This window comes from Sebastes fasciatus, chromosome 17 (genome assembly GCF_043250625.1).
Source record: "Sebastes fasciatus isolate fSebFas1 chromosome 17, fSebFas1.pri, whole genome shotgun sequence".
Lineage (NCBI taxonomy): Eukaryota > Metazoa > Chordata > Actinopteri > Perciformes > Sebastidae > Sebastes > Sebastes fasciatus.
The window spans coordinates 7,251,182-7,276,562 of record NC_133811.1 but is presented as its reverse complement, the minus strand read 5'-3'; the positions used below and the strand labels follow the sequence as shown (position 1 = coordinate 7,276,562).

At 38.3% G+C, this 25,381-nt stretch overlaps 2 protein-coding genes across 2 annotated transcripts in view; both read left to right on the top strand.

Moving 5' to 3' along the window:
* Nucleotides 1-9,133, top strand: part of LOC141753949 (CMP-N-acetylneuraminate-beta-galactosamide-alpha-2,3-sialyltransferase 1-like) — a 79,065-nt gene extending 69,932 nt beyond the window's left edge. The window contains exons 4-7 of the mRNA XM_074612647.1: nucleotides 436-615; nucleotides 3,558-3,603; nucleotides 4,516-4,635; nucleotides 4,805-9,133. Coding sequence (XP_074468748.1) covers nucleotides 436-615; nucleotides 3,558-3,603; nucleotides 4,516-4,635; nucleotides 4,805-4,978 — 520 coding nt within the window. The 3' untranslated portion in view covers nucleotides 4,979-9,133. The remainder of the gene's footprint in view (nucleotides 1-435; nucleotides 616-3,557; nucleotides 3,604-4,515; nucleotides 4,636-4,804) is intronic.
* Nucleotides 9,134-12,306: 3,173 nt separating this feature from the next.
* parp10 (poly(ADP-ribose) polymerase family member 10) lies at nucleotides 12,307-25,277 on the top strand. Its single transcript, XM_074613924.1, has 11 exons — nucleotides 12,307-12,463; nucleotides 14,438-14,613; nucleotides 15,557-15,802; nucleotides 15,905-16,135; nucleotides 17,037-18,052; nucleotides 19,016-19,228; nucleotides 20,194-20,320; nucleotides 20,392-21,378; nucleotides 22,686-22,819; nucleotides 22,896-23,070; nucleotides 23,156-25,277. The coding sequence occupies exons 2-11, from the start codon at nucleotides 14,439-14,441 to the stop codon at nucleotides 23,452-23,454; spliced, it is 3,603 nt and encodes a 1,200-aa protein (XP_074470025.1). The 5' UTR covers nucleotides 12,307-12,463; nucleotide 14,438; the 3' UTR covers nucleotides 23,455-25,277.
* The last annotated feature ends 104 nt before the right edge of the window (nucleotides 25,278-25,381 follow it).

Here is a 25,381-nt window from a genome sequence, read left to right as displayed (position 1 = left end):
CTGTCAAGCTACTGTATACCGCCAATTACTGCTCCAGCTTGAGTGTGTATTGTTGGACATAATAATAGGGACGCCGTGCCTAGCTTGCCAAGCGGTAATTGCTGAGCTACAAATGGACACTGGAATTGTTCTGAATGGCATTTTGGATGTCTGAAACATGGAGAAGCGGGACAAATTGTGCTTTTTGTCTTTCTATGTCTATTTTTTACATATTTTTTCTCAAAATAGTGAACACGGCTGGTTCTGCATGTGTCGGTGCCATATGACTTGGCTGACTTGGTGGATTCGTGACAGCTAACCTCTTTGCAGATTGTGGGGATTAGTGCAACAAAAAAACAAATGTGCATCTTTGCAACATGTGGGTGAAATAAACCTCAATTTGAGCTGTCCTGGAAAGATTACAGATGGTGCAAATCTGCTTCTTTGTCCCTGCAGAATGAACCAGGCTCCCACCACTGGTTTCGAGGAGGATGTGGGCGCCAAAACAACACATCATGTCATGTATCCAGAAAGTGCCATAGACCTAGACAACACCACCAGTCTGGTGCTGATCCCGTTCAAGACCCTGGACCTGCAGTGGATCATTAGCGCTCTGACCACGGGCACCATTAAACAGTAAGTGTACTTATAGAATGTTAAAGCTGCACTAATCAATATTTTCATATGAGGAATGGATCAAATGACTGTGTAATGTGAAAGGTGTTGCAGTTCCCGTCAGCCCTATGGAGCTTTTTATAGTGTCTTTCAGCTCATTATTTTGGTTTTACATCAACCTCATTCCAAGTTTCAACAGACAGCTGTTTCCAGCAAAAAAATACTAATAAACCCACTATACGCCAGCTTTCCAGCACCACACGACTGACAGGTAAAGTTAGCAACTAGCTGGTGAACATAGTGGAGCATTTAGCAGATATTGTCACAAGTTGGTGGAGACCAAACCAGTCTTAAAAGGAAAATCAATATTGGATTTAAGCCTTGTGGCTACCTGGCCTTAGTCCAATATAAATGTTGGCAAATACTGTATGCTGCTTTATGCAAATGTATGTATATATTTATTATTGGAAATCAATTAACAACACAAAACAATGATAAATATTGTCCAGAAACCCTCACAGGTACTGCATTTAGCATAAATAATATGCTTAAATCATAACATGACAAACTTAAGCCCAACAGGCAACAACAGCTGTCAGTGTGTCAGTGTGCTGACTTGACTATGACTTGCCCCAAACTGCATGTGATTATCATAAAGTGAGCATGTCTGTAAAGGGGAGACTCGTGGGTACCCATAGAACCCATTTTCAGTCACGTATCTTGAGGTCAGAGGTCAAGGGACCCCTTTGAAAATGGCCCTGACAGATTTTTTTCACCAAAATGTAGTGTAAATTTGGAGCGTTATTTAGCCTCCTTCCTGACAAGCTAGTATGACATGGATTCGTTAGGTTTTCTAGTACCATATGATACCAGTCATCTTCACTCTAGCTTTAAAACTGAGCCCGCTACAACCTAAAAATCACAAATTGCGTTAATGCGTTAAAGAAATTAGTGGCGTTAAAGCGAATTTGCCTGAACGCATTATTATCGCGTTACCTTTGACAGCCCTACTAAATTCCAAACTCATTCACGTCTTAAGACATTAATGAATTAACGTCATACTGTACTCCAGAGAAGATCCTCTACAATGTAAGAAAAAGACCCTTAATGTTAAAGAAGATAGATGCCTTACCTCAACTCAGATGTGACGGCTGATACTCAGTTATTGTTTTACTTTCATCTGGACCTAATTTTATTTTACATCTTAACATACTTTCAGACCTATACTTTATAAGTGGAGAGGTTGTTTTGTTTTGTTTTGTTTTGCCTGTTTGTTCGTGCTATAATTTTTGTTTTAAAGGAGGGTGCATTGTACATTTTTTATTGTACATTACCGTTTTTCTCTTTTTCTTTCTTCCTATTTCGTTGTGTGTATTTTGCTTTAATCAGTGTTGCTGAAATATGTTAAATAGAGAACAATTGTGCTTTGCCTGCATTTTTGCTAATAAAAAATCATTAAAACAAAAACTACTTTCCAGTCACCGATCCAAAACAACAAAGAAGAGGCTCTCTAATTATTATTTTTTCAATTTCTATAATTACTTTTCCCAGAATGTCATCATTGGGCAAAACTAAATACAAATATTTTTTGGGTATGTGAGGAGCAGATGTGCTTCATTTATCACACCATTTCTCAATTAAATCCAAACTTTTACCAGAAATTTAAAAGCCTTGAACGCATTACGATGCATCGTGCATGTGTTGCGCTCTCCAATATATTACACTCTCCAAACACCAGACTGTCATAACAACACTCACTCAGAGTTCCTATTTGTCTGGTTGCCATAACAAATATAATCACTCAGTGTTAATCTTCCAGTAAAATTCACCTTCAGCTGCTTCAATGACCCGCAATCATTAGCTTCATCACTGGACATCCAGAAAAAATAACGAAGCCGCTGCCAATAACTCCAACTCGCCAACATGTTAGACGCTAGAAGGACGAGTAAATCCAAACAAATGTTTCAGTTGTCTTCCAACTCTGCCAAAGCAATCATTCTGCATCATTAAATTTCACTTTACTGGCAGTAATGTCAGCATTAACGCAGCAGACATTAGATCTTAACTGAGTGTTTGTTACATTTTCTAGTCTCGTTAAATAGAACGAGGCTCTATGAAAGGATGTAAGGACTGTTTCTGCTCCATATTCACACTCCTGAAACTTCTCCATGCAAAAAATGTCAAGCCTGTGTGTGTTGAAGGATGTACTTTTTAACATCAGGGTGTATAATGTAGTGTATAATGTACTGCAACAGACATCACTCCAGGCCATTTTCACATTCAGTCACCACAAAATGTAGAGGAACTGGTTGGACTGTTATATTGTACAGCACACATCTTTCCAAACGGCATTTCTGTATAATCTTTCAATTTTAATGAGACACATTGCTGCGATGGCAGTAGCCTTGATAAACCTACTTTTAATTGGAAACATTTGTCTGGGTTGTATCTTACAGTGTAATCATTACTTTTCATTTCAGTCATCAGTATGCCATCCCTTTACGTTTCCAACAACGTCTGCACGAGTGTGGTGTAGAATATACACTGACTTTACACTTTGTCAGCTCAATGTGATGTTTTTTTTAGCTCCTTTTATTCATGAAAATGGTATAAATGTAAGTTTTGCTTGTGAAAATTGCAACATTTTCATATTGCAAACTGAACGTGGGCACCTCACGGGAGCTGCACACACACCTTCATTCAAAGAGCCTCTCCCATTTTTATGTTGTAACTTTGCAGCATCTTCACCGCCCTGGAACGACAAATAACTCCACACTGCATGTGATGAATGATGCAAAATGCCAGTGAGCATACATATTACTGTGATGACAGTTGTAATGAGGAAAGACACTGGGTATTTATTTTTAGACATGTTGACAGTTAGATCCACTGTGATTGTGGATGTGATGCCAGTGATTCTGGACAAATAAGCAGGAATGCTTTGTTATTTTCTTGTGTTACAGCACATATACGCCTGTTACTTCCAGGATACAGGCAAACAAAGATAAGGTGAGTCATACACAGGTTTTATTTTTACACATTTGTTATTAAACTTGGCATGATGTATTCTCCTGCATGCTCCATCAAATCCAAGGTTTGGATGTAAACTTAATATATCCTTACGTACGCTACATGCCCAAAAGTATGTGGTCACCCTGACCTCACACTTAGATTGTTGAACATCTCGTTCCAAAATAAAGGGCATGAATTACTGTATACTGATGCCATTCTTAGTGGTATTTCCAAATGTGGAAAGTAACTAAGTACATTTACTCAAGTATTGTGCTTAGGTACAATTTTGAGGTACTTGCACTTTTTACTGCACTACATTTATCTGATCACTTTAGTTACTAATTACTCTTCAGATACATGCAAAACATGGGATGAGCTTATAAAATATGATGCAGTACTTTACTCTTGAACTAAGGTAGGTACCTAAAATTGGACAAATGACAACATAAAGTAATAATATCCAATAATACAATGTATTAATAATAGTACGTCTTTCTGCATTATGAGTATCCTTTTGATACTGTTGTACATTTAGCCGGTAATTTGTACTTTAACTTGAGTTTCATTTTTTAATTGCAGGACTTCTACTTGTAATGGAGTATTTTTAGACTGTGGTATTTGTACTTAGAAAATAGAAGTAAAGGAGTGTGTAAAATGTAAATTAGGTATGTAATAAGTAAATAAAAAATAAAACAATGCTGAGAAGTGGGATCTATTTAAGTGTGTTAAACATAAAAGCAACAATGGTAAAAAATAAGAAACTAAATAAGAATATTTCCTGAAATGTACAGTACAAAACAAGATACAACATACAGAACAACACAGAGTTATTCATGTAACTGTAAAATCTTTTTTCTCCTGTTTCAGTAAAGTACAAAGGAGTGAAAAATCTGTACGACTCTTTTGCAGGTGTTGATTTACAGTCCAACATTTTTCAAATATGTCTATGAGTCTTGGCTTGAAGGTCATGGACGGTATCCTTCCACTGGCTTCCTCAGCTTACTGCTCGCCATCCACATATGTGATGAAGTAAGTCGAAACCGCTGTTATTATTAACATGACCTTGACAAACACAAGCTACTGACATTCCTCAGTAAAGAGGAATAACTTTGTAGACATTGCACTTTCAGAATACTGTAACGTGTTTTGAAAAATAAAGGAATCTGACACAGTGCTTTCTGCTTCTCGTCTGCTCCAGGTCAGTGTGTTTGGATTCGGTGCAGACCAGTACGGAAACTGGCACCACTACTGGGAGGAGAACCATTTGGCCGGAGCTTTCCGACACACGGGAGTCCACGACGGTGATTACGAGTATAATGTCACCCTGCTGCTGGCAGACAAGCACAAAATCCGAATGTTTAGAGGCAGATGATACCAAGCCCGTATGTGTGCGGCGGGAATAACCGGCAAACGAACCTCAGCAGCCTTTCAGTGTTTATTTTTCCCTCGCCTCACGCTGGAAGAATGTTATTGTCATGATTTCCAAAGACGTTCTCACATGAACTCCTCTGGTCTGTCCGGTTTCTTCACTTAATGCCACTGCTATTGACGAAGCAACAGAGCAACAGAGCAACCCTCGCTGCGCTGTGTGCCCAGACAAAGACAACGACAAACCATCGACAACACAAAAGCAACACTGCCATTTGTTTGTGTAATCCCCTCTGAAATGTGTCTGGGAGTGAGAAAGACGAGACAAGAAGACGTACGGTCAACAGGCATGCTGTATCAGCTTTGGCACTATTGTATGTGTATGCTCTTTGTGTTCTTTTTTTTTTATAAATGGACTGCACTGTGGCCACCTTAAGCTTTGTATGGTGATGGTCATTGACAATAAATAAGCTCTGTTGACAGCAGTAGACAAAGTGCCATAATTGCTCTGTTGATGTATAGACATTCAAGGAAGTATATTAGAAGCTGTTTACATCCAAATGGACAGATAACAGACGTGAAAGCATTTCAATGATCTTCTAGACCAGGGGTCAGGCTACTTCTACTTTCAGAAAGATCAGTCTGGAGCCGTAAAACATATTCGAGCCTGATAATGAAGGTAACACGGCCTATTAAGTCTAATGCAGCGAGGACCCGAGTGCAAATGAGAGGCAGGACACTGAAGAAACGTCTCTGGCTGGAAGCTCCTTTCAGCAAATGCCATGTGCTTGTTCTGCAAATGTCTTTCAATTATGTCTTTTGTTGTCGAATCTGTCCACACACTATTAATCTCTGTTTTCCTCAGAGACTTTTCTTTTTTGGGATTTGGAATCAATAGCTAGCCGATTGAGCTATTGAGGTTCGGCCAAAATCAAGACAAGATAAGATAAGATATACTTTATTTTCCCGCAGAGGAAATTGTCTTTGGCTCCCAAGCCACACAACATACCAAAGTCACGATGTACATACATGGATCACACATACACTCATGCATGACAGTGCTTCAATCCACACGTTGAGTGTGAGACAGTAGTTCTTTAACATAATAAAAGGTAATAAAAGGCAGTAGTTTCAAATACTAAAATCAGTGGTTCTTTAAAATAATGTAATGTAATAATGTTCTTTACAAATTAAAGAATAAGTCGCTGAGACGTAGACCAACCCTGTCTCCTACAAAATTACATTCCCATCCCACAACTAAGCCGCATTCTCAATTATATTTTCGAGGGAAACATATTTTCTCCCGGATTACGGTCACAGTTTTAAACAGTTTTAAACACATGGTTAACGTCGTCAACAGAACACAAAAGCATGTAAAAGGTTCAAAGTTATAAATTCCAAAGTCCAGGAGCAGGAGCTCAAACAGAGGGTTTCAGACTGAGGATGAAAAGAGGTGCTGCAGCACAGCCAGCATGAGAAAAATAATGTTTTTTTGAACACTAAAGCATGTAAACATATTCTAGTAGAAACCCAAAAATATAAGTATGCACCTGAAAATAAGCATAATAGGTCCTCTTTAAGATCCCTCCACAAAATTCCCAGAAAAAGTACCGAGGTCATGATCTCAACGGCCTCAGTGCGGCCCTAATAATTACCCATGAGCTGGTAGCTTCTAGCATTATTTTAGCAGAACTGTAGCTTCAGCTGTCAGCTGTAATGGAAATTCTGTTAATTTCCCTAGATGAGTCCTATTGAAGGTTGGAATCAAGATCTCAAACAGATGAAATGTCTTTATTGTAGGCCCTGGTTATACAGAGTCACACAGAGTCTGCAGAAGACTGCACTGCAGGAGAATATTACAATGTGATTATATAGAAATCTACAACGGGGAGTGTGGGAAAAGGAGTTGTTTTACACAGATAAGAAGTTGTTCTCACACAGTGTCCCAGTAAACGCAACACTTTCCCACTACATGAGACATGCAGACAGAGTACACAGTAACTTTCCACTGTTGCACAAAGAGACATCGCTATATGTCATTTTCCATTACACAGCACACTGTTGATAGCAACGTCAAAGGTCGCATCACAACAGATTATCTTTATTCACATCTTTACATGGTTCATGACAACCTGAACAGTCGGTGATGAAAACCATTGTTGTGAATTTGATTGTTGGAACGTCCAGGGTGGCGTAAGAGTCGACGATAAGGTTATGAAAATATGACAGGAATGTTTTTGAGGTGTTACGCAAACGCCAGGTGGTTCTTGAAGGTAGATATGATCATTCATCATGGAAATCTGACAGATAATACAGGGGTGCCTTATCATTCAAATCAATGATATAACCTACTGTACATTTCTGATGTACATTGTGACATTTATTATTAATACAAAGTAGGTGTTAAGTGCCTTTAACGGGAGTTTTTTAAGACTTGATTTTTACCATCAAATTGTACTGTATTGTAATGATTATAGTATTACTAAATTTGTCAGCAACCTTTACAAGATTATGTTATTGTTGTGTACAGTGTCAATTTTAAAGAATCACATGCATGATACGTACAGTATAATCATCTTAAAGGTGCTATTGATAACATTCAACCACTAGATGTTGCATTTTTCCTTCCCCTGTTTCATTGCATTTACTTCACAACAAGTCGTTGCTAGGTACTTACTGTCAATCTTAGCCATTTATCCATTTTTTTCCACTCTATCTGATGACACAGAGATACCACGTGATACCAATGTCTTCGGCCCACAAGCCTTGTAAGAAGTGGGAACCAAACATCAGAAATCTTCCACAGAGATAAACAAAACATTCATTTTGGACCCGCCAACATTTTTTAAAATTCACAATCATCATTTTTTTTTCAGAAAAAAAAAATACTTTTATTCAGTAACTTTCTAAATGCTCTCTAGATGTATTTTTTTTTTTACATACAAATGTTATCAATAAGACCTTTAAGTACTTGTCAGTAAGATTGTTTTGTATATGCCACAGGAACAAAATGTTGGGTCATTCTATGTTGGCAACATGCAGTTTTGATGAGCTATATGTTTTGTCCATGTAGGCTTGAAATGATTAGCTGCTGAACTTGTTGTAGATGTGTGAACACTGTATGACCTTACGTTATCAACAAATCTTTGATCTGAAATGTTGTAGGTGTTGTCAGGAATTGAGCTTGGTGGCGCTTCTGTAACAGGCTATGATTTGCTCCATGTGCCTTGAAACATAACGGGACATGTGCCCGGTCGATGTCTTCATGATCTTTTTTCCTCTCCATGTGAGAGCAGGCCGATGAGAAGAGAAACCACAATATTTGTCAGCCAGCTTGTAGACAACAGTGAGCTGTGTTCCTCTGTTCTGGAGGGGACGCTGTCACCTAGTGGACAACAACATGAATCAGCATTAGCATCACTTGATTTGTCAATTATAAGACCGATGTGATGAAAACTGTGTTCAAATTATAATTACCTAGTCTGTCACACATCTACATTTCCATCCTGTTGGGGTCCTAATTGTTGAGTAGTTATATAAAAACCCATTATAACAGCACCTTCAGAATAAAAACCTTTTTATATTTGTTGTGTATTTTTCCAGTCAGGTCTGACTTGTTTGGGAGATAATGAAAAATGTGCATTATTCAGTTATTCACTTATCAGTGGAGCTTTTTTCTGCTGAAATGTTTGCAAAGGTTAATTAATTATAAATAATACATTTCATAGCTTTATGCACATTTTGTGTGGGAGGTTGTAATTTAGATGGCTAGCGGCTACAGACCTATTTTTTGCAAGATGAGGGTAGTGTAAATGATTTGATTGGATGATTAAATAAAAGATGTCTGTCATTTGAAGGGAAATACATAATATTTCAGTGCTGCTAGACAGCATGATAATTGTTTTTACAAAACATCAAGGATTTCTGCCTTGAGGCAACAACTTATTTCACTGTCTGCTTTTGGGATAATTGTGTTTTTCCTCATTCATCACATCTGTATCACTTAAATTAAAGGATGAAATCAGAAACGTGTTCATTTTTCAACTTTAATTAGCGAGCAGGTGTTCAATTGAGAGCCCCTCTCTATGTGGTATGTTTGTTTAATCCACCATTTCACACTACAACTACTTACTGTATAATAAAAAATGTGTGAATGCCAGCAGGTTTCTGTGGTTATTATCTCTTCTTTCCATTTATTATTCAAGAAAAAACATTTTGCTGACCCAATCTATGTATATTAAACACATGATATGATACCATCAGGATGTAACATAAATAATAAATGGTAAACTGTGCTTCAGCAGGATGTTTGATTTTTAAATTGCATATTTAATAAGTGAAACCTAAGCTACGGTTGTTATCCCTGCAGACGTGGCCCTGAGTGCTACTGCATTACATTTTTTTGCTTTTTTAGTTTTGTTCATGATGAAGCAGCTCAGCGTCTCACAGCTTGACTTCACAGTGCAGCTGTTTTGTGGCTGCTGCGGGAGAAACTTGTTCATTTTCACAAATTAGTATAATTAGTGAGGTTGCTAATCAGGGATCACACTTCTTGTGAATTCTTTATACTTTTTTCTTTTACTTTTTAAAGATATCTATGGTTGTGTCCGTTGTAAACAGCACAATCTTCATTCAAACATCAAAACTCATAATGATGACATGAACAAGATATACAGCAGAATGCATTGAAGGCTATATGGAGTCCCATTCACTCACAATGTATTTGTAGCTCAGCCTTTATGCACTGGACATGTTACATTAAAAATGTAAAATGCTCAGGTTGGCCTACTGATTATCTATGTTTAAGTTCATAATAATAATGGCATGGAAAGGTAATGAGGTATAGAAAACATTGACCTGTATGGAACCTGCTCAGCTACTACTTTATTTATATCTCAGCCGGTGTATAAGATACCACTCCAGTCAAAATAAAATAAAATACTAAGTATTGCTGTTACTATTACTGCACACTGATCAAGTGCTTCAGCACAATGATTTTATTTTTAATGATGAGTGACATTTTTCTTTAAAGACTATGGACTTCAGTTCACGCTGGCTGTATTAATTCTCTATTTTCTCAGTGTAGCACACTAATCAATTATACATACGCCATTTATTTTATTTTGGAACTTTTTATTATTATTATTTTTTCATTTTCAACGGAACAGGACATTCCCTGAAATAGGATCTCAGAATAAAAAATAAAAATAAAATAAAATAAAGAAACAGAAATTTGCAAAATAGGGTCATTTGCAGTGGTGGTACTCCTTTATAATACCACAGTTTTATAACCCATCTCACTTGGTAAAACACCTAGGTACAGTAATAATTATTATTATCAAATTTAATTAAATAAAATTTAATTAAATTAAATTTAATTTAATTTAATTTAATTAAGAAACAGAGGGCATTTGCAGCAGAGGAGGGTCAGTTACAGATGAACATAACAATGGCGTTTTTGGTGGTATTCCATTATAATACCAACCCATCTCACACCTACCTATACATTAACACAAGTCCAACCTTGTATAAAAGTGTACATTTTCAGTTGCAGACTTGCAGTCATCCGTTCCATTATGTAAACCTGTTTCAGACTCTGCAACCACTGAGTTATAGTTGGTGGTTTTGCATCCTTCCAGTTCCAGTTCTTTTTTTCTCAATCAATAAAAGTATCCGCATGTACATACCTCTGATCTGTGCCATATATCTCTTTAGGTACAGATCATAACAAAAATAACAATGGATCTAGGGGGACATCCGCTTCTATAATTTCAATTTCTTCTTTAACACGTCTCCAGAAGCTTTAATTATTGTGCAATTCCAAAAGATATGTGTACATACACCAATTATAATGAAAACATTCATAGTTTATGAGATATAAAATTGATCCGAACTCACTGGAATCCTATTTGAGTACGGTCATTTTAAGTTATGCATTGTATTACAGCCTATAGGTCTCATTCAGTCTGAGAACTCACTCACAATGAAACTCTATTGAAGTTAACATTCAGTTTGGAAAACTGATCAAGCTCATATCAGCTCATAATTAAAGACTGTATGATATACGTGCTTGGAAGTCTGTTGGACTTGCAGCCATTGTATGCATACATTATATATAAACTCCACAGGGCTGCATACTGATCTACCATATAACTTCATTCACGCAGTCCCATTGTACTCACGCTATAAATCAGTTATTGAACATTATACAGTTTAAATACTCTGTGGCCCTCTGATCTAATGATGACTTTAATGTGAGTCATATAATGCATGCAAGTGCTAAAGAGCCTCATTATCTCCTGCCTATAACTTAGTACATTATACAGCACGGACTGTTTTCAGATCTCACAAGCCACATAATCTAATATGGGGCATTATAACCTATTATAATTAAAGGTCCTGCATTAAGAATTGTATTTCAGGAAAAGTACAGAATTATTAACAAAATATGATATAATGTGAAAGAAAAGTGTTTAATATGCAGAATTACCCCTGTCAGTGTTACCTCATTATAAATGATTGCATTATTATGCACATATATACTATATAATATAATAAAAATATAATATAAGTTAATCCTTGACCCGGAAACAGCACCATAACACCTTTTTTATTTATTTTTTAAAAATTTTATTAAGAAAATATAAGCTACATAGTCAGAAATCATAGACTTCACATATTGTCGATAAAGACAAAAGATTACGAAAATAAACATGATGAAGATGAAGAAAAATAAACAAAGAGAGAAAAAAATAGGCAGTATTTTAAAATTATATACTGGACAGATCACCAAATAATTGGTTCTAATGATGTATGGAAGACAAACTATTATTTACATGTTTCAGAGACTGCATTAAAACACTAAAATCTAAGCACAAGACAATTTCACCTCAAGGTCCTTGTGATGTTGTGACATCATCAGCAGAATAATGGTTATAAAGAAATAAATTGTAAACATTTAATAATGAATAAACCTGGTGAGATTGCTTTCTAAATAATATGATATAATATAATATAATATAAGACATATCTTAATAAATTAAGACATTGCTACTGCTGCTGACGCTTCAGTCTCCATGGGTCGTGTCTAGAAGATAACCCCCAAGCTACAAGATGATCTCGCGAGAGTTTTTGCATTTCGCACACTTCTGGGGTACCTTTAGAAACAATCAACCCTAAGTCATGTCTACAATGGAGCCCGCAAACTGCGAAATCTGATCTGAGATCTGCACGACTTATCCTAACCTTTACCCTTCGAGATCAATGCCCAACCTCAACAATCTCGCGAGAGTTTCCCCAGTTTGCTGGTTCCCTTCTCGCACACACTACCTAGATGACTCGATAAAACGGTCGCTTCCCCTTTAAGTCTCGCTGTTAATGACGCCACCACTTGTTCACCGAGGAGCACAACAAGGAAGTGTTCAGTTTCTAGTTCAACCCGTTTACAGACGGAACCACTTTATGAGCAAATGTTGTCCTTGTAGTACAGGTAAGTACTGCTCCACAAAACATGTAAAGCCTTCGTGAAAATGTACTAACGCCAGAATAAAAAGTATTTGCGAGAAACTACAGCTTCCGTGTCTAAACATGGTAACTGTAGCTGTTAGCTGTTAGCTGGCTAACTTTCACTTTCTAGCTGGAAAACAATCATCAGAGTTACTTCATGCAGCCCAAGCTACGCAGTAGATTAAGATCATACAGCGCTACAGTGGCTCTAACAGTAAACTGTTTCTGGTCGCAGATACCCCGCCATTAACTCACATGGTGCTCCGGAAATACTGCAGCTATCTGTGCTACAGGCCGAGCTTCCTGTCTGCCAGGTAGCACTGAACATGTCAGTGTTGTGTGGTTCAGTAGGCCAGGATCACTATCATGACATGCTAGTCTTCTACTCTGTCCACTTATGCGTGAAGAAATCCTCTAATCGGCTTCTTAAACACATTTTAAATAGACATGCTGTTGTTTTACTTAAAGTTTACTTGAGCAGAAGTATGACTACTGTAAACAACTTACTTGTATATATACACACACAAGGAATTTGACCCTGGTTTTATGCATCTCTATATATATGTACGTGCACAGACAAATAAATAATATGTAGGGACAAGGACAATAAAGCTGGGCAAATAAAGGTAAGGAATAGACAGGACTGTTATGTACACAAGAAGTGAAAAAATAGGTGTGTATATAAATATTATAAAATATATATATATAGAAGGCACCAATGACCAGCAATGAAATAAGAATAAAATAATAAAAATAAAACGTCAAGTGTTGGAAGTTGTAAACAATACAAATAAGTTTTAAGTAAGTTACAGTTAGCCTCTATCAGTAAAAAAAAACATTGACTCAGATTCATTTTTTCTTTTGTTGCAAAAGAGAACAAAATGTGTGATTCTTCCCATATGTTTAGGGATTGACAATAATTATACTTTTTAATATGTTAAATTAAAGCAACATTAAATTGAATTTAATCAAAACACAATCATGTAATATGTTTGAAATGGAAAATTTCTGTGAGGCTGCTAATGGCAAGCCCAGAAACATTGTACTCTTGTGTGTATCTTTAAGTATTTCGAATTTAATAGTATAATAAATTAATTAAATCATATGTAATAAAATAAAAGTTAAAGTACAGGACTGAGGTGTGTAACTGAACAGTGTTCCTTCTATGGGTGGGCAATTTGCACAGATTAATATTAGAGTAATGTAGGGCTGCAACTAATGATTATTTTCATTGACGATTAATCTGTTGATTATTTTTTCGATTAATCGATTAGTTGTTTGGTCTATAAAATGTCAGAAAATGGTGAAAACTTTCAAATAGTTTTTTCCCAAAGCCGAATGACGTCCTCAAATGTCCACAACTGAAAGATATTCAGTTTATTGTCATAGAGGAGTAAAGAAGCCAGAAAATATTAACATTTAAGAAGCTGGAATCCGAGAATTTAGACTTTTTCTTTCTTAAAAAAATTACTCAAACCAATTAATCGATTATCAAAATAGTTGTAGTTGGAATAAAGTTTGAGTCTGAAGTCTACTAATACTAATACTAATAAAGACATACCGTTATCAGTGGCAGAGCAGCAGTGTTTTCTCTCTGTTGACTGTTACCTGTTTAACTAACACCTGCACATGAATAACAGCCTGCAGTCTGTATTTATACTGTCGACTGTTCAGAGGTACAGGAACCATTTCTACTGGCAAATAGCTTTATATTGTTTATTCATTATTTGCGTCCGTATTTATTTATATTCTCATTGTGAATTAATTATTTAATAACCCAGAATATGAACACTGGAAATTATTTATTAGGCTAAATGTTTTGGGGAAAATATTAATTATGTAACTCATATCAAACCTGGTGCTCAGGAATTATCAGCCTCAAAGTAAACCGTAAACAAATGATTTGAATCACTGTAACTGGTATCGTCTGACCTTTTATGTTTTTGTATTTTTTCAGGATGCCTGTTGAAAACCCGGAGGAGAGGACGGTGGAGGTGCTGGCGCTGCCTGCAGCCGTGGATGAGGAGCTTCTCTTTCTCTACTTTGAGAATAAGCGGCGCTCTGGTGGAGGTCCACTCGTCTCTGTGGAGAAGAAGGGTGATGGCGCCATACTGGTGTTTGAAGAGGCAGAAGGCAAGTAGCAACATTAAGTATATTGGTCTGGGACATTTTGCAAGTATGTGCATATATATTTGTGATTTATTAACCTTTGACCCTTAGCTACTTTCATCCAAATGTCTTTAAAAAAACAAACATATCAAGTAACAGCTGTGGGAACAGAAAATTGCACTGGTGTTGTCTGTACTTGTTAGAAGGAGGATATTTACTGTACCTTTTTCAAACTGGGATTATTACAGTAAAATATTTTTAGTGAACTGAAACTAAATAAAAACTATATCCCTCAAGAAAAACTAAACTGAAGCGATATTGCCTGGTTAAAAAACTAATTAAAATAAAATGAAAATGAATGTAAATTGATTTCAGTTTTAGTTTTTTTAAGCTCTAATATATCACAACCGAAAAAAGGAGACTGCATGAATTTCCGTCAACTCTCGTGACGTTGAACCACAGAAACTAAACAGATTTGAGACGGTGCTATGCCGCAATTGCTTCACTAAAGTAGCACAAAGATTAATGCGCCATATGACCAGTCCTACAGTTCTCCAACCATGTATTTTGTATGTATAGCTACATACTTCTGAGACATTATAGCTGGCCCCAACAAAAACAAACTAAAACTAAATGTATAAAAACTAAAACTAAATCTTTCTGAAAAACTGAAATTAAACTAAAACTAGCAAACGCACTTTGAAAACAAACTAAAACTAAACTAAAATGAAACTGAAAAGTCAAAACTAAATTGAAATAAAAACTAATTCAAAATTCAAAAGTTGATTTTTGCCTTGATTTAGACACAACTTTATGCAGCCTTTCAACCACCTGCAGAACGCTAAAGTAGAAACAAACTGTGCTTAAAAGAGAATTCAAGACAATGCATGGAAACAGTGCCTTAATTTGTCATTAAAGTGCTGTATGCTAATTCTGCCTTTTATTTCTGTTGCCATCATTTTGACAGCTGCAGCCCGGGTGCTGTCTAAAGGGCACCACGTTGTGCATAATGTGGAGCTGAGTGTGAGAAAGCCTGCCTCAAAGGACCGCTGTAGGCTGCTGCTGCGGGGGATCAACCCCAACACCAGCACAGAGATGATAGAGCTCTACGTGGAGAACATGATGGGGCTGAACGTGCCTGACTCTGCCACTCTGTATCCCTCTCCGCGGAGAGATTTAATGCTCATTCACCTCAGCCAACCCTTCTCGAAAGGTGAATTAAACACTTTTTTTTCTTAAAAACAAGCTGATGTTTTTGACATGTTTAGGTTCTTTCATAGCATTGTTTAATATATATATATTTTTTGTTATGTAGATTTCCAAAACCTCAGTGCTAAAATCTCCAAGAGGAAACTCGATGGGGCCGAGGTAACTCTGGAGCAGGTGGAGCAAACGGACTCCGTCTTAGTGGAGAACCTGCACCCTGGCACCACTCCAGACCTGCTCAATTTGTACTTTGAGAGCGAGCGAGGTGGGAATCAGAAGGTCAAGGAGGTCACAATGCTTTCAGAGGGTACAGCCAAGGTGTCCTTTGTCAATTATGCATGTAAGTTTTGTATTATACAACCTTTAAAACTCTTGTTTCATTGTAGTTTTCTTTTACCTCTTTCACTCCTTGAGGGTGCCGGCGTATGAAACTAGAAAACCTAAGGAATCCATTGGTACCATGTCCGAAGTTAGGTTAGATTTTGGCCATTTTCAAAGGGGTCCCTTGACCTCTGACCTCAAGATATGTGAATGAAAATGGGTTCTGTGGGTACCCATGACTCTCTCCTTTACAGAGATACAGACTTTATGATAATCCCATGCAGTCTTGGGGAAAAAACAAGGCAGTTTTTTGCCTGCAGTATCAATGTTATTTTCGCCTATTCTAAAAATAGTTTCTGCATACTGGGGTCTCTAAACAGTCTTGGAATTGCATAAATTGGGAATGACTGGAAAGCTGAGACTCTTGTGGATCCAGTGAACCCAATTGTATTCATGTGTGATGATGTTAGTCCCCATAGTTGCCATGTAGTGAGACCATTTTTTGAAATTTGACCTCACTGTATAAATCAGCCTATTATATTTTGCAGTTTCCAGAACAGCAGTGCTCGTCGTCCAAATGCCGAGAAATGCAACTCTTGCAGAAATCTCCAAATGTCAAAAGTTTTTGAAACAAAATCACAGCATGGCTTTTTATGTGGTGTTCCTCAAGGTCTTGGTGTCTTAATGTGGTATTTAGGAGGGATTATTGATCAATTTTATCAGTTCTCGAGTGGTAAAAATTGTTTCAATTTAGCACCAAATCTGTGTAACAAATGGAATCAACCCAAAAATTGCTACAACAGCTATCTCCCCCTAAAGTCCCCCTGTACCACCCTTAAAAAAGACAAGCATTGGTCTATGAAAAAGAGTGGTGGAGTGGAAAAGGTTAATAAACAAAATATCTGTATTTCTTTTAACAGCATTGGGCCCCGTCCTGGACCACCCGCACAAACTGGACAATGCTGATCTTGTTGTGAAGCCGTACTTTGACTTTCTTCAGCCCGCAGAAACATTAACGTCACAAGACTCTGGAATCGGAAGCCAAGACATGACTGAGACAAACTCACAGGATATTCCGATGCAGACCAGTCCTCCCAGTGCGGCCCATGCAAACAGCCAGTCCTCCCCTCAGACGGCCTTGAAGCCTCTTGCTGCCCATGAAGCGGTAGTGGAGGCGGCAGAGGAAGTCATGGAGGATCAAACGGAGGAAGAAGATACGCTATCAAGCGATATCGCTATCGCTGACCGAGTAAAACTCGCTTTGTTTCAACACAGCACCTTTCAAAAGGACACTGAAAAGGCATACCCAAATTTCACCATCCAAATCAAAGACAATGGCGTGCACGTCGCGGGGACCGACAGACAAAAGGTTGAGGAGATAAAACAAACCATTTTGGACTATTTTGGCAAAATGGCTGAGGCTCATTTCACCCTGGAGCCAGAAAAGTCTCAGCTACTCGCAAGAAAAGATGTGAGAAAGCGTCTGCTGCAAGCCATGATTCAAAGTGGGTCACCTGCCGTGTACACCGTATCGGACTGTAATGTCGTGGTAACCTCCCTATCCCAGAACTCTGTTAACCAGGCATGTAGCTTTTTGAAATCCCAGCTGTGTCACTTCAGCATACCGGTGGACCCAGAAAATGAGAGCATGTTGTATTGCAGAGAGTGGACGGAGTTCCTGCAGGCTCTGGGTTTCTCCTCTGTAAAGGTGTCGGAACAAGCAGCGAATATTGATGTGTTCACTCTGAAGGGGATGGAGAGTGAGAAGCAGGCTGCAATCATGACATTTCTCACTACACCCATTGAAAGAGAGACGGTCATCTCTATGGAGCCAGGCATGCTGAAATACATCCAGATCCACTGTCATCAGCTGCTGGCCGACATGGACCAAGTGTCTATTTTTCCTCTAGAAGCAGAGGACGTTTGTGGGTTAAAGGTATGTGGTGCATCACTATCACATGTAGAAGCAGAGACTACAGAGGTGTAAACATCATGATTTGGTTTTCAACTAAGCTACCGTTTTATTAATTTCTGGTGCGGTAATAACATTGTGTTTGAAATTCTTAGGGTGCTTTAACAAGCCATATTACATTTGGCCACGAGGGGTGGAAGTAACTAAATTAATTGATAAAAATGGAGGGGATGAAAATGCGTGTGAATTGAAAAAAGGAGCCGTGAAAATTGATGTGAACTGAAAAATGTAGTGATAAATTGTCAATTGAATTGATCGTTTACAGCACACAATTTTTGTCTTTTCGGTTTCACGGTGCACAGATTAAAAATTTAATTTGCCGAGGGGCGTGTACGAATGAGCAAATTGATCTTTTTCGTGCCGAGAGCTGCCACTTCTACGCAGGGAATCGCAGAGTTTGATTTATTGCTGTTGAAGTTTTTTCACTTTGACTCGGCGCTGATCTACTGTTCGCACGGATCTCTCCTCTTCCAGTTGATCTCGAATGACTTTATAAACATCACTATATTTGTGGACTTTATTTAGCATATTCTGTATGTTCTCTTTGGCCAAGATGTCAAGCAAATATTGGACTTCTGCAGAAGTCCAGGTCAGTCCTCTCCTGCTCATTTTAACCTGTCGTTTACCTGTGTCCATCTAAACAAATGCCCTCACAGGCAGGAGCCTGCGTTTGGTTCACTTACTGCGAATGGGTCGGATTATGTTCTCACTGCAATCAAACTGCACTAGGGTTCGCTTGGAAACGGTTCCACCTCTCACAGGTGGTCTTGGACCGGTTGTTTTGGTCCGCACCAGAGTACGATTACTGCGTTCCCAACTGCCCAAACAAACCGTACCAGAGTTTGATTAAAGCTGACTAAATGTTGGAAAGAGCCCTTTAGACTAATCTAATTAATCTTTTGTCATTTTTGTGAATGTACCTGACAGCTCCACGGCCACGCTACTGCTTGTCAAATGGCTGAGGAGGTGTTGCAAGGCGTGGTGTCCTCGATCTGCACCAGAACCATCACAGTAAATGCACCGGGAGTGAGCCGGTTTTTAGAGGACAAGGAGTGCAAGAGCATCCTGAAGGAGATGGAAAAAAAGTTCCAGGTCTATATCAACATTAAGCACGTGCCCTGGGAATACATTGCTCACCAGGTAACGTAATGATGGAACACAGCAAAGGGTTTCTTATTGTTTTGATGCTATTATATACAACCTCAGTCTTCCACACTTCCTCTCAGTTGGCCACTTATACCAGCTGTCATTCATCTTGTCATTCATTCAGCCTGAGGCTGAGTTTAGAAGGATACACAAGGCAGAAGTGAAACGCCGATGTGTACTGTGTTTCTGAACACAGTTGAATGTTTTTGCTTCGTTGTACTTTTTTATCTTACTGCAGGTTTGTTGTCAGTCTCAGCTCAATTACCAAACACATGAAAAACAATGTGTATGTTCCCAGATGTTGCAAAGATAATTGAGAAACCAGTTCCAAGCTAACGGCGGGATAAGGGCATTAAAGGAACAGTGTGTAACAGGGCTCTATTAGCAGAAATGGAATATAATACTTATAACTATGTTTTCATTCGTGTATAATCGCCTGAAACTAAGAATCGTTGTGTTTTCGTTAGCTTAGAATGAGCCCTTCATATCTACATAGGGAGCGGGTCCTCTTCACGGAGTCCGCCATGTTGCTCCGCCATGTTTCTGCAGTAGCCCAGAAAGGACAAACTAAACACTGGCTCTAGAGAGAGCCTTTCGCGTTTTTACGTTGCCTGAAGGCCACCGTAGTTCTCCGGCAGCTCATTAAACTGCGGTAACGTGAGCCGCAGAGTGTAAAACCGTGGTACCGCCAGCTGCCGTCTGACTTCCGTTGCTCTTAAAGTAGTGCTATTGTGGTAAGGATGGCCTCTGAGCGAGGCGAACGGCGTTACCACGGTTTTGCACTTGGTGGCTCACGTTAACACAGTCTTGGAAAGTTGGAAAGGGAGGAGTGAGCGGAGGGGTATTCAGTTGGTTGCAATCTGCAACCACACCACTAGATGCTTCGAAATGCTACACACTGTCCCTTTAAGTCAGAATCTGAAAATTCACAGAAACACTATATATTTTTTTAATTTCAGGACATTTTTCAAACTGCATGGAACATGATGTCCCACAAAAACTTCCCGAGAGTGTCTCTGGATGATTCTCCACAGGATTTAAAATCTGATTCAATGCAAACTGATCATAATGGAGCTCCAGCCAAAGGTAACATCTATCTCTTCAATCATTTCTCACATGTCTGTGCAGTTTCAAACAATCTGTTTACCTCTTTGTAGGCCTTTTAGAGGAGGCAAAGAGAATCGTCTCATCAGTCGATGAGGAGGGTGTGACCAATTCAGACCAACCTGGCGACATGGACGACGTGGACCTGTACACAGCAGAGGAACCAAAAAGCCTGACGGACCAGGACTCTGCTGCGATGGCTGTCGATTCTTCCCAGCTTTCAGCTGACGGGAACGCTACCAGTGGGTCACTCCTGCCGAATGATGGCCTTTCTAGCAACCTTGAAGAAGAGGCCCAACTGTCTCTAGCCATCCAGTACTCTATGGAGTCAAGTCATTGGTCCCTGGAGGAGGAGGAGGAGCAGCTGCAAAAAGCCTTGGAGCTGTCCAAGACAATGATTCAACATGGAGCCTCTTCTAGGAGTGCTGACAAGAAGCCCAAGGTGGAGAAGAGCCCAGATATGTCCTTACAGGACGCCATCAAGTCCGCCAACACATTACAGTTATTTGTGTTTGCAGGTTATAACTGTGACCTGATTCGGGTGGACATAGCCTTCGGGAAGAAAGTCAGCCAGAGGCAGGTCGAAGAGAAAGTGGAGCACAGGAGTGTGAAGAACATGTCCGAGTACCACAGGAAGTGTCTGGAGATGATCAAGAGGAAGCACGCAGTTGAGGTCGAAGTTCAGGGCACCATAATCACCGTTTCTGGCTTCAAGGACTTTGTGTCCGGAGGACTGGCTGACACGAAGCTGCTGCTGGAGAAACTCGCCAATTCTGTGTCCGACCAGGAGATCCTGAGGACTGTCCAATGGGTGTTTCACGACCCAGCCTCTTCAGACGCGACTCCTTATTCACCCGACGTCACTGTTTTCATCGAGAACGCTCTGAGGATGAGACTGCAGAAGGTCGATATCTTGCTTGACAATCAGCCCCACATCATCAGCTTTGAGAAGATGCAAGAAATCAACGTAGCTTCAGGGAAATCTGTGAAAATCTCCAGGAAGTTGCCCGGTTTAGGGGATTTGGATGAAGATGTACCAGGTAAAGGAAACTTTATATTGTTCTAGTGCTACATGTTTTCTACAGAATGATGCTTGTGTGTATTTAGAACAACATTTATGCCGAATTCACACCAGAACAGCGGCCTGAGGCGAGCTGCAAAAACTCTTGCGAGACTCGCTGCCCGACCACCTATCCTAACCTTAACTATCTTGCGAGAGTTTCTCAACTCGGTGGTCACCTTTAAGACGCGACCGCGGCAAAGTGCAGCCAAATTAAAAATGGGAAATGTTTAACTTTTAGTGAAGAAGTGCGGCAAGAGAATACACGCAGCCAATCGGTAAACAGATCCCGTGACTTCTGTGGCGTTGACATACATTACGGTAAGAATTTTTTCGCGCTTGAAACACATGAACACGCCTCCCGGCAGCAGAGGAATGGATTTATTGCGGCAAGTTGTACTTCGCTGCTGCCTCGTGGGATTTTGGCGTTAGTAAAAGATTATCAGACAAGTCAAAAAATAGAACTGAATGCACCAGTTTAGTTGGCAAGCTAATGCTAAGAAAGTTGACTATCTAAAGCAGACACCATGCTTCTAACTTCATAACATTATCTTCATTTTCAACTATATATCTCTTGTCTTCATCGAGGACCATAATGGAAATAAGTCTTCGGACTTTATTGTGTTGTGCTTGAAATTTTGTAAAGCGGTGCTGTTAAGTGTTTTCTTTCTGATAATGTCAAATTAAACTGCTAAATTCTGTTAGCCAGCTGAATTTGTTACTGTTAACCTGCTGGTTACCCCATTTCATTTATTTAAATAACTGTTATTTATAGATGTATTCAGTTTTGAGCTGTAACGATTAGTCGACTAATCGATTAGTCGATCGAGAGAACCATCATTGCCAATTATTTTGATAATCGATTGAAAGTTAAAGTAATTTTCAATCCTGTTTTCAGCCGCTCAGATATGGAGATTGCCTGCTTTTCTCTGTTCTATATCATATTAAAGTGAATATCTTTGGGTTTTGGACCGTTAAAACAAGACATTTAAAGAAATCACCATGGACTTTGAAAAACTGGGATGTACATTCTTCACTATTTTCTGAAACTTTATAGACTAAACGATTAATCAGGAAAATAATCGGCAGATTAATCAATAATGAAAATAGTTGTTAGTTGCAGCCCTTATTCAGTTACATTTTGGTTCTGTCTGATCATCTTTTACTGCTTTTTGCCAGATTTGAGCCTCCATATCTATGTTGATAAATGATATGAATTATAAAAGTAACAAAATATAATCTAAAAACTCTATTAAATGAAAAAAATGTGTATTTTTGTGTTAACAGAAGAGGAATACTCTCTGCTGTCAAATCTGCCCGAAGTAACCAAAGTCGACGAGGAATCTGATGAATTTCAAAACGTGGTGAAGAGTTTCTACGAGACCATACAGGAATACCACAGCAAAATCAGAATCATACAGGTAAACTAAATGAACCACTTAACTTTGCAACAAATCATTTTGTGTATCTATAATAACATTAACATTCCCCCCTCAGGTGGAGAAGCTGATGAATCGACTGCTGTACAATCAGTACAAGTTGAAGAAGGCGAGCGTGCTGCAGCGCGCCGTTTACCCGCAAGTTGAACGGACTCTCTATCACGGCACGAGCGAGTCGAGCGTGAAAGAGATTTGCGTTCACGGATTCAACAGAAGCTTCTGTGGAAAGAACGGTAAGTTTTTTTTATACCACTGTTCTCTTTTTTTTGTCTCGTCTTGAGTATTCATTTCTGACATCTTTGTTTTTTCTCCACGCAGCCACCGTCTATGGCCAGGGGGTGTATTTCGCTGTCAACTCTGCGCTGTCTGTCCAGGAACAGTATTCACCCCCAAATGCAGACGGATACAAATTTATTTTTGTGTCAAAGGTTCTAACAGGAGACTACACTAAAGGCTGCCATTCGATGAAGACAGCCCCGCTGAAGGAGACCGGTGATATTCCCCTCAGATACGACAGCGTGACTGACGACATCACCAAGCCGGGAATGTTTGTCATCTTCAACGATACGCAGGCGTTTCCTGAATATCTCATCACATGCCAGAGAATCCACCGCTGAGGAAAAATGATTAGCTGCAGATAATGTGATTTATAAAGGGCTTATTGTTATTAGAGTTATAGTGTACAGTTGTTTTTTTTGTCATTATCAAAATGTCATCATTGCTGTTGACTGTTTGATGACTTGCTCCACTTTATGTTCTTCACTTCAGTCAAGTCTGATCAAGGGAAACTCCAACAGCTGAACCCCAAAATTCCCATTTTAATTAAGTAACTTTAAACATGCCCTTTCAGCACAATAAGACTCATTGTGTGAGTGCCTCGTCTTTAAATAGGTGTGACTCAGCAGTTATATAACATGACATTTCACTTGTAATAGTCAATTTGATACCACACACTCCAATGATTATTCTCCTTGCTTAAACTTGCAAGCATCCAAAATATCTTGTATTTATGATTTTGCAGTCAACCATAAATGATATGTTTCACATAGTTCTGGATTTTCCTTGATGCAGATAATTGTGAAATTGTTTGTATTTGTAATTGTAATTCTTTAGCCCGCTGACAGTGCTGGATATGCTGCTGTTTAACAGTTTCTACCATTAGGAGGTGAATGTAAACTATCATTAGTTTGGCATTTTGAAAGTTTGATATAAACTGTGCCAAAGCGTTTTGCTGCCACACCAGGAAAAAAACCCAAAACAGATCAGTATCACGTTATAACATGAAAAGTTTATTGTTATAACAAGATGTTTTTCATGTTATAAGATATTTTTGACATTATTACGACGTACAAACTTATCACGTTATAACAAGAAACTTTTCTTGTTATAACAATATACTATTTATGTTGCTATAACGTGAAACTTAGTATATTGTTATTCTGTGAATAACAATATAAAGTGTACGATCACTTTATAACGTGAAACGTTTTATGTTATCAGTTATCACTTTTAACATGAAAAGTTTCTTGTTATAGCGTGATAAGTTTGTATGTTGTAATAACGTGAAAAACATCTTGTTATAACGTGAAAAACATCTTACGTGACACTGATCTGTTTTTTTTTCCTGGTGTGGCAGCAATACTCTGCTGTAAAACTGAATATAAGCTATATTTATATGTCTGTAGATATAGATGTATATCTATAGATATATATCGATAAAGATATATTTGCTTTTGGGTTCAATGGTTTGAGTTTCCCTGAAGTTACTCTGTAGTGTCCAGGTTAATTAAGATAACTCTGAGAATAATTCCTAGATGTAGTTACAGTAACTAAAGTACCTGGTGTGTTAGAAAACCAACAGTCCCTGGTCCACTGCTCTACTTTAAAGAAAATGTTATTGAAAAATGATAACCATGTTTACAAAAGAAGAAGGAAAATTAAGCCTTGCTTCAAAATAATTAGAATTATCAACATAATTCACTAATTATTATTCTTTTTTTAAGTTTTATGCTACTCTATTGTAAATGTTAAGCTTTGCACATCTATCACCTCGAGCCTCCTATGTACTTAAAAAAGGAATGTGTGTTCGTATTTTAATAAAAACAAAATCATCCGTGAGTTAAGCCTTGTGTGACATGTGCAAAACATGTGATGGGTTTTGATTCCCTTTTCCTTACGTCACTGCCGTGAACACAGGCTGCATCATGATTTAACGACGGTGCCTCATTAGGAGTCATTTCTGGTTAATGAAGTGCTTTGATCACAAATATTTGGGTTCTGTTATGTGTGTGGCTTCTGCCTGGGAATGTGTTTACCAAAGATCTTTTAATTATTATTTTGATTTTATTACAAATCCTGTAAAAGCATTTTTTTTTTTCTAGAAAACATGACGTTGCAATTCATTATTATTTTTTAAGAAAAATAAAGCTTCTTAAAATGAGATACCATTAGGAGTTTGTTTGGAAATATTTTTTGGGATCAGACATTTTTTGAGTAACGTTTGATCTAGGGCTCATGGCCTATTATGCTCTCAGTTGTATTTTC

Bases quoted from the DNA above. Each gene is read 5' to 3' on its own strand.
- parp10 (XM_074613924.1), top strand. From the start codon at position 14,439: ATGCCTGTTGAAAACCCGGAGGAGAGGACGGTGGAGGTGCTGGCGCTG. The intron at 14,614-15,556 runs GCAAGTAGCAAC...TCATTTTGACAG, and splicing joins GGTGTTTGAAGAGGCAGAAG to CTGCAGCCCGGGTGCTGTCT. The intron at 21,379-22,685 runs GTAAAGGAAACT...TTGTGTTAACAG, and splicing joins TTTGGATGAAGATGTACCAG to AAGAGGAATACTCTCTGCTG.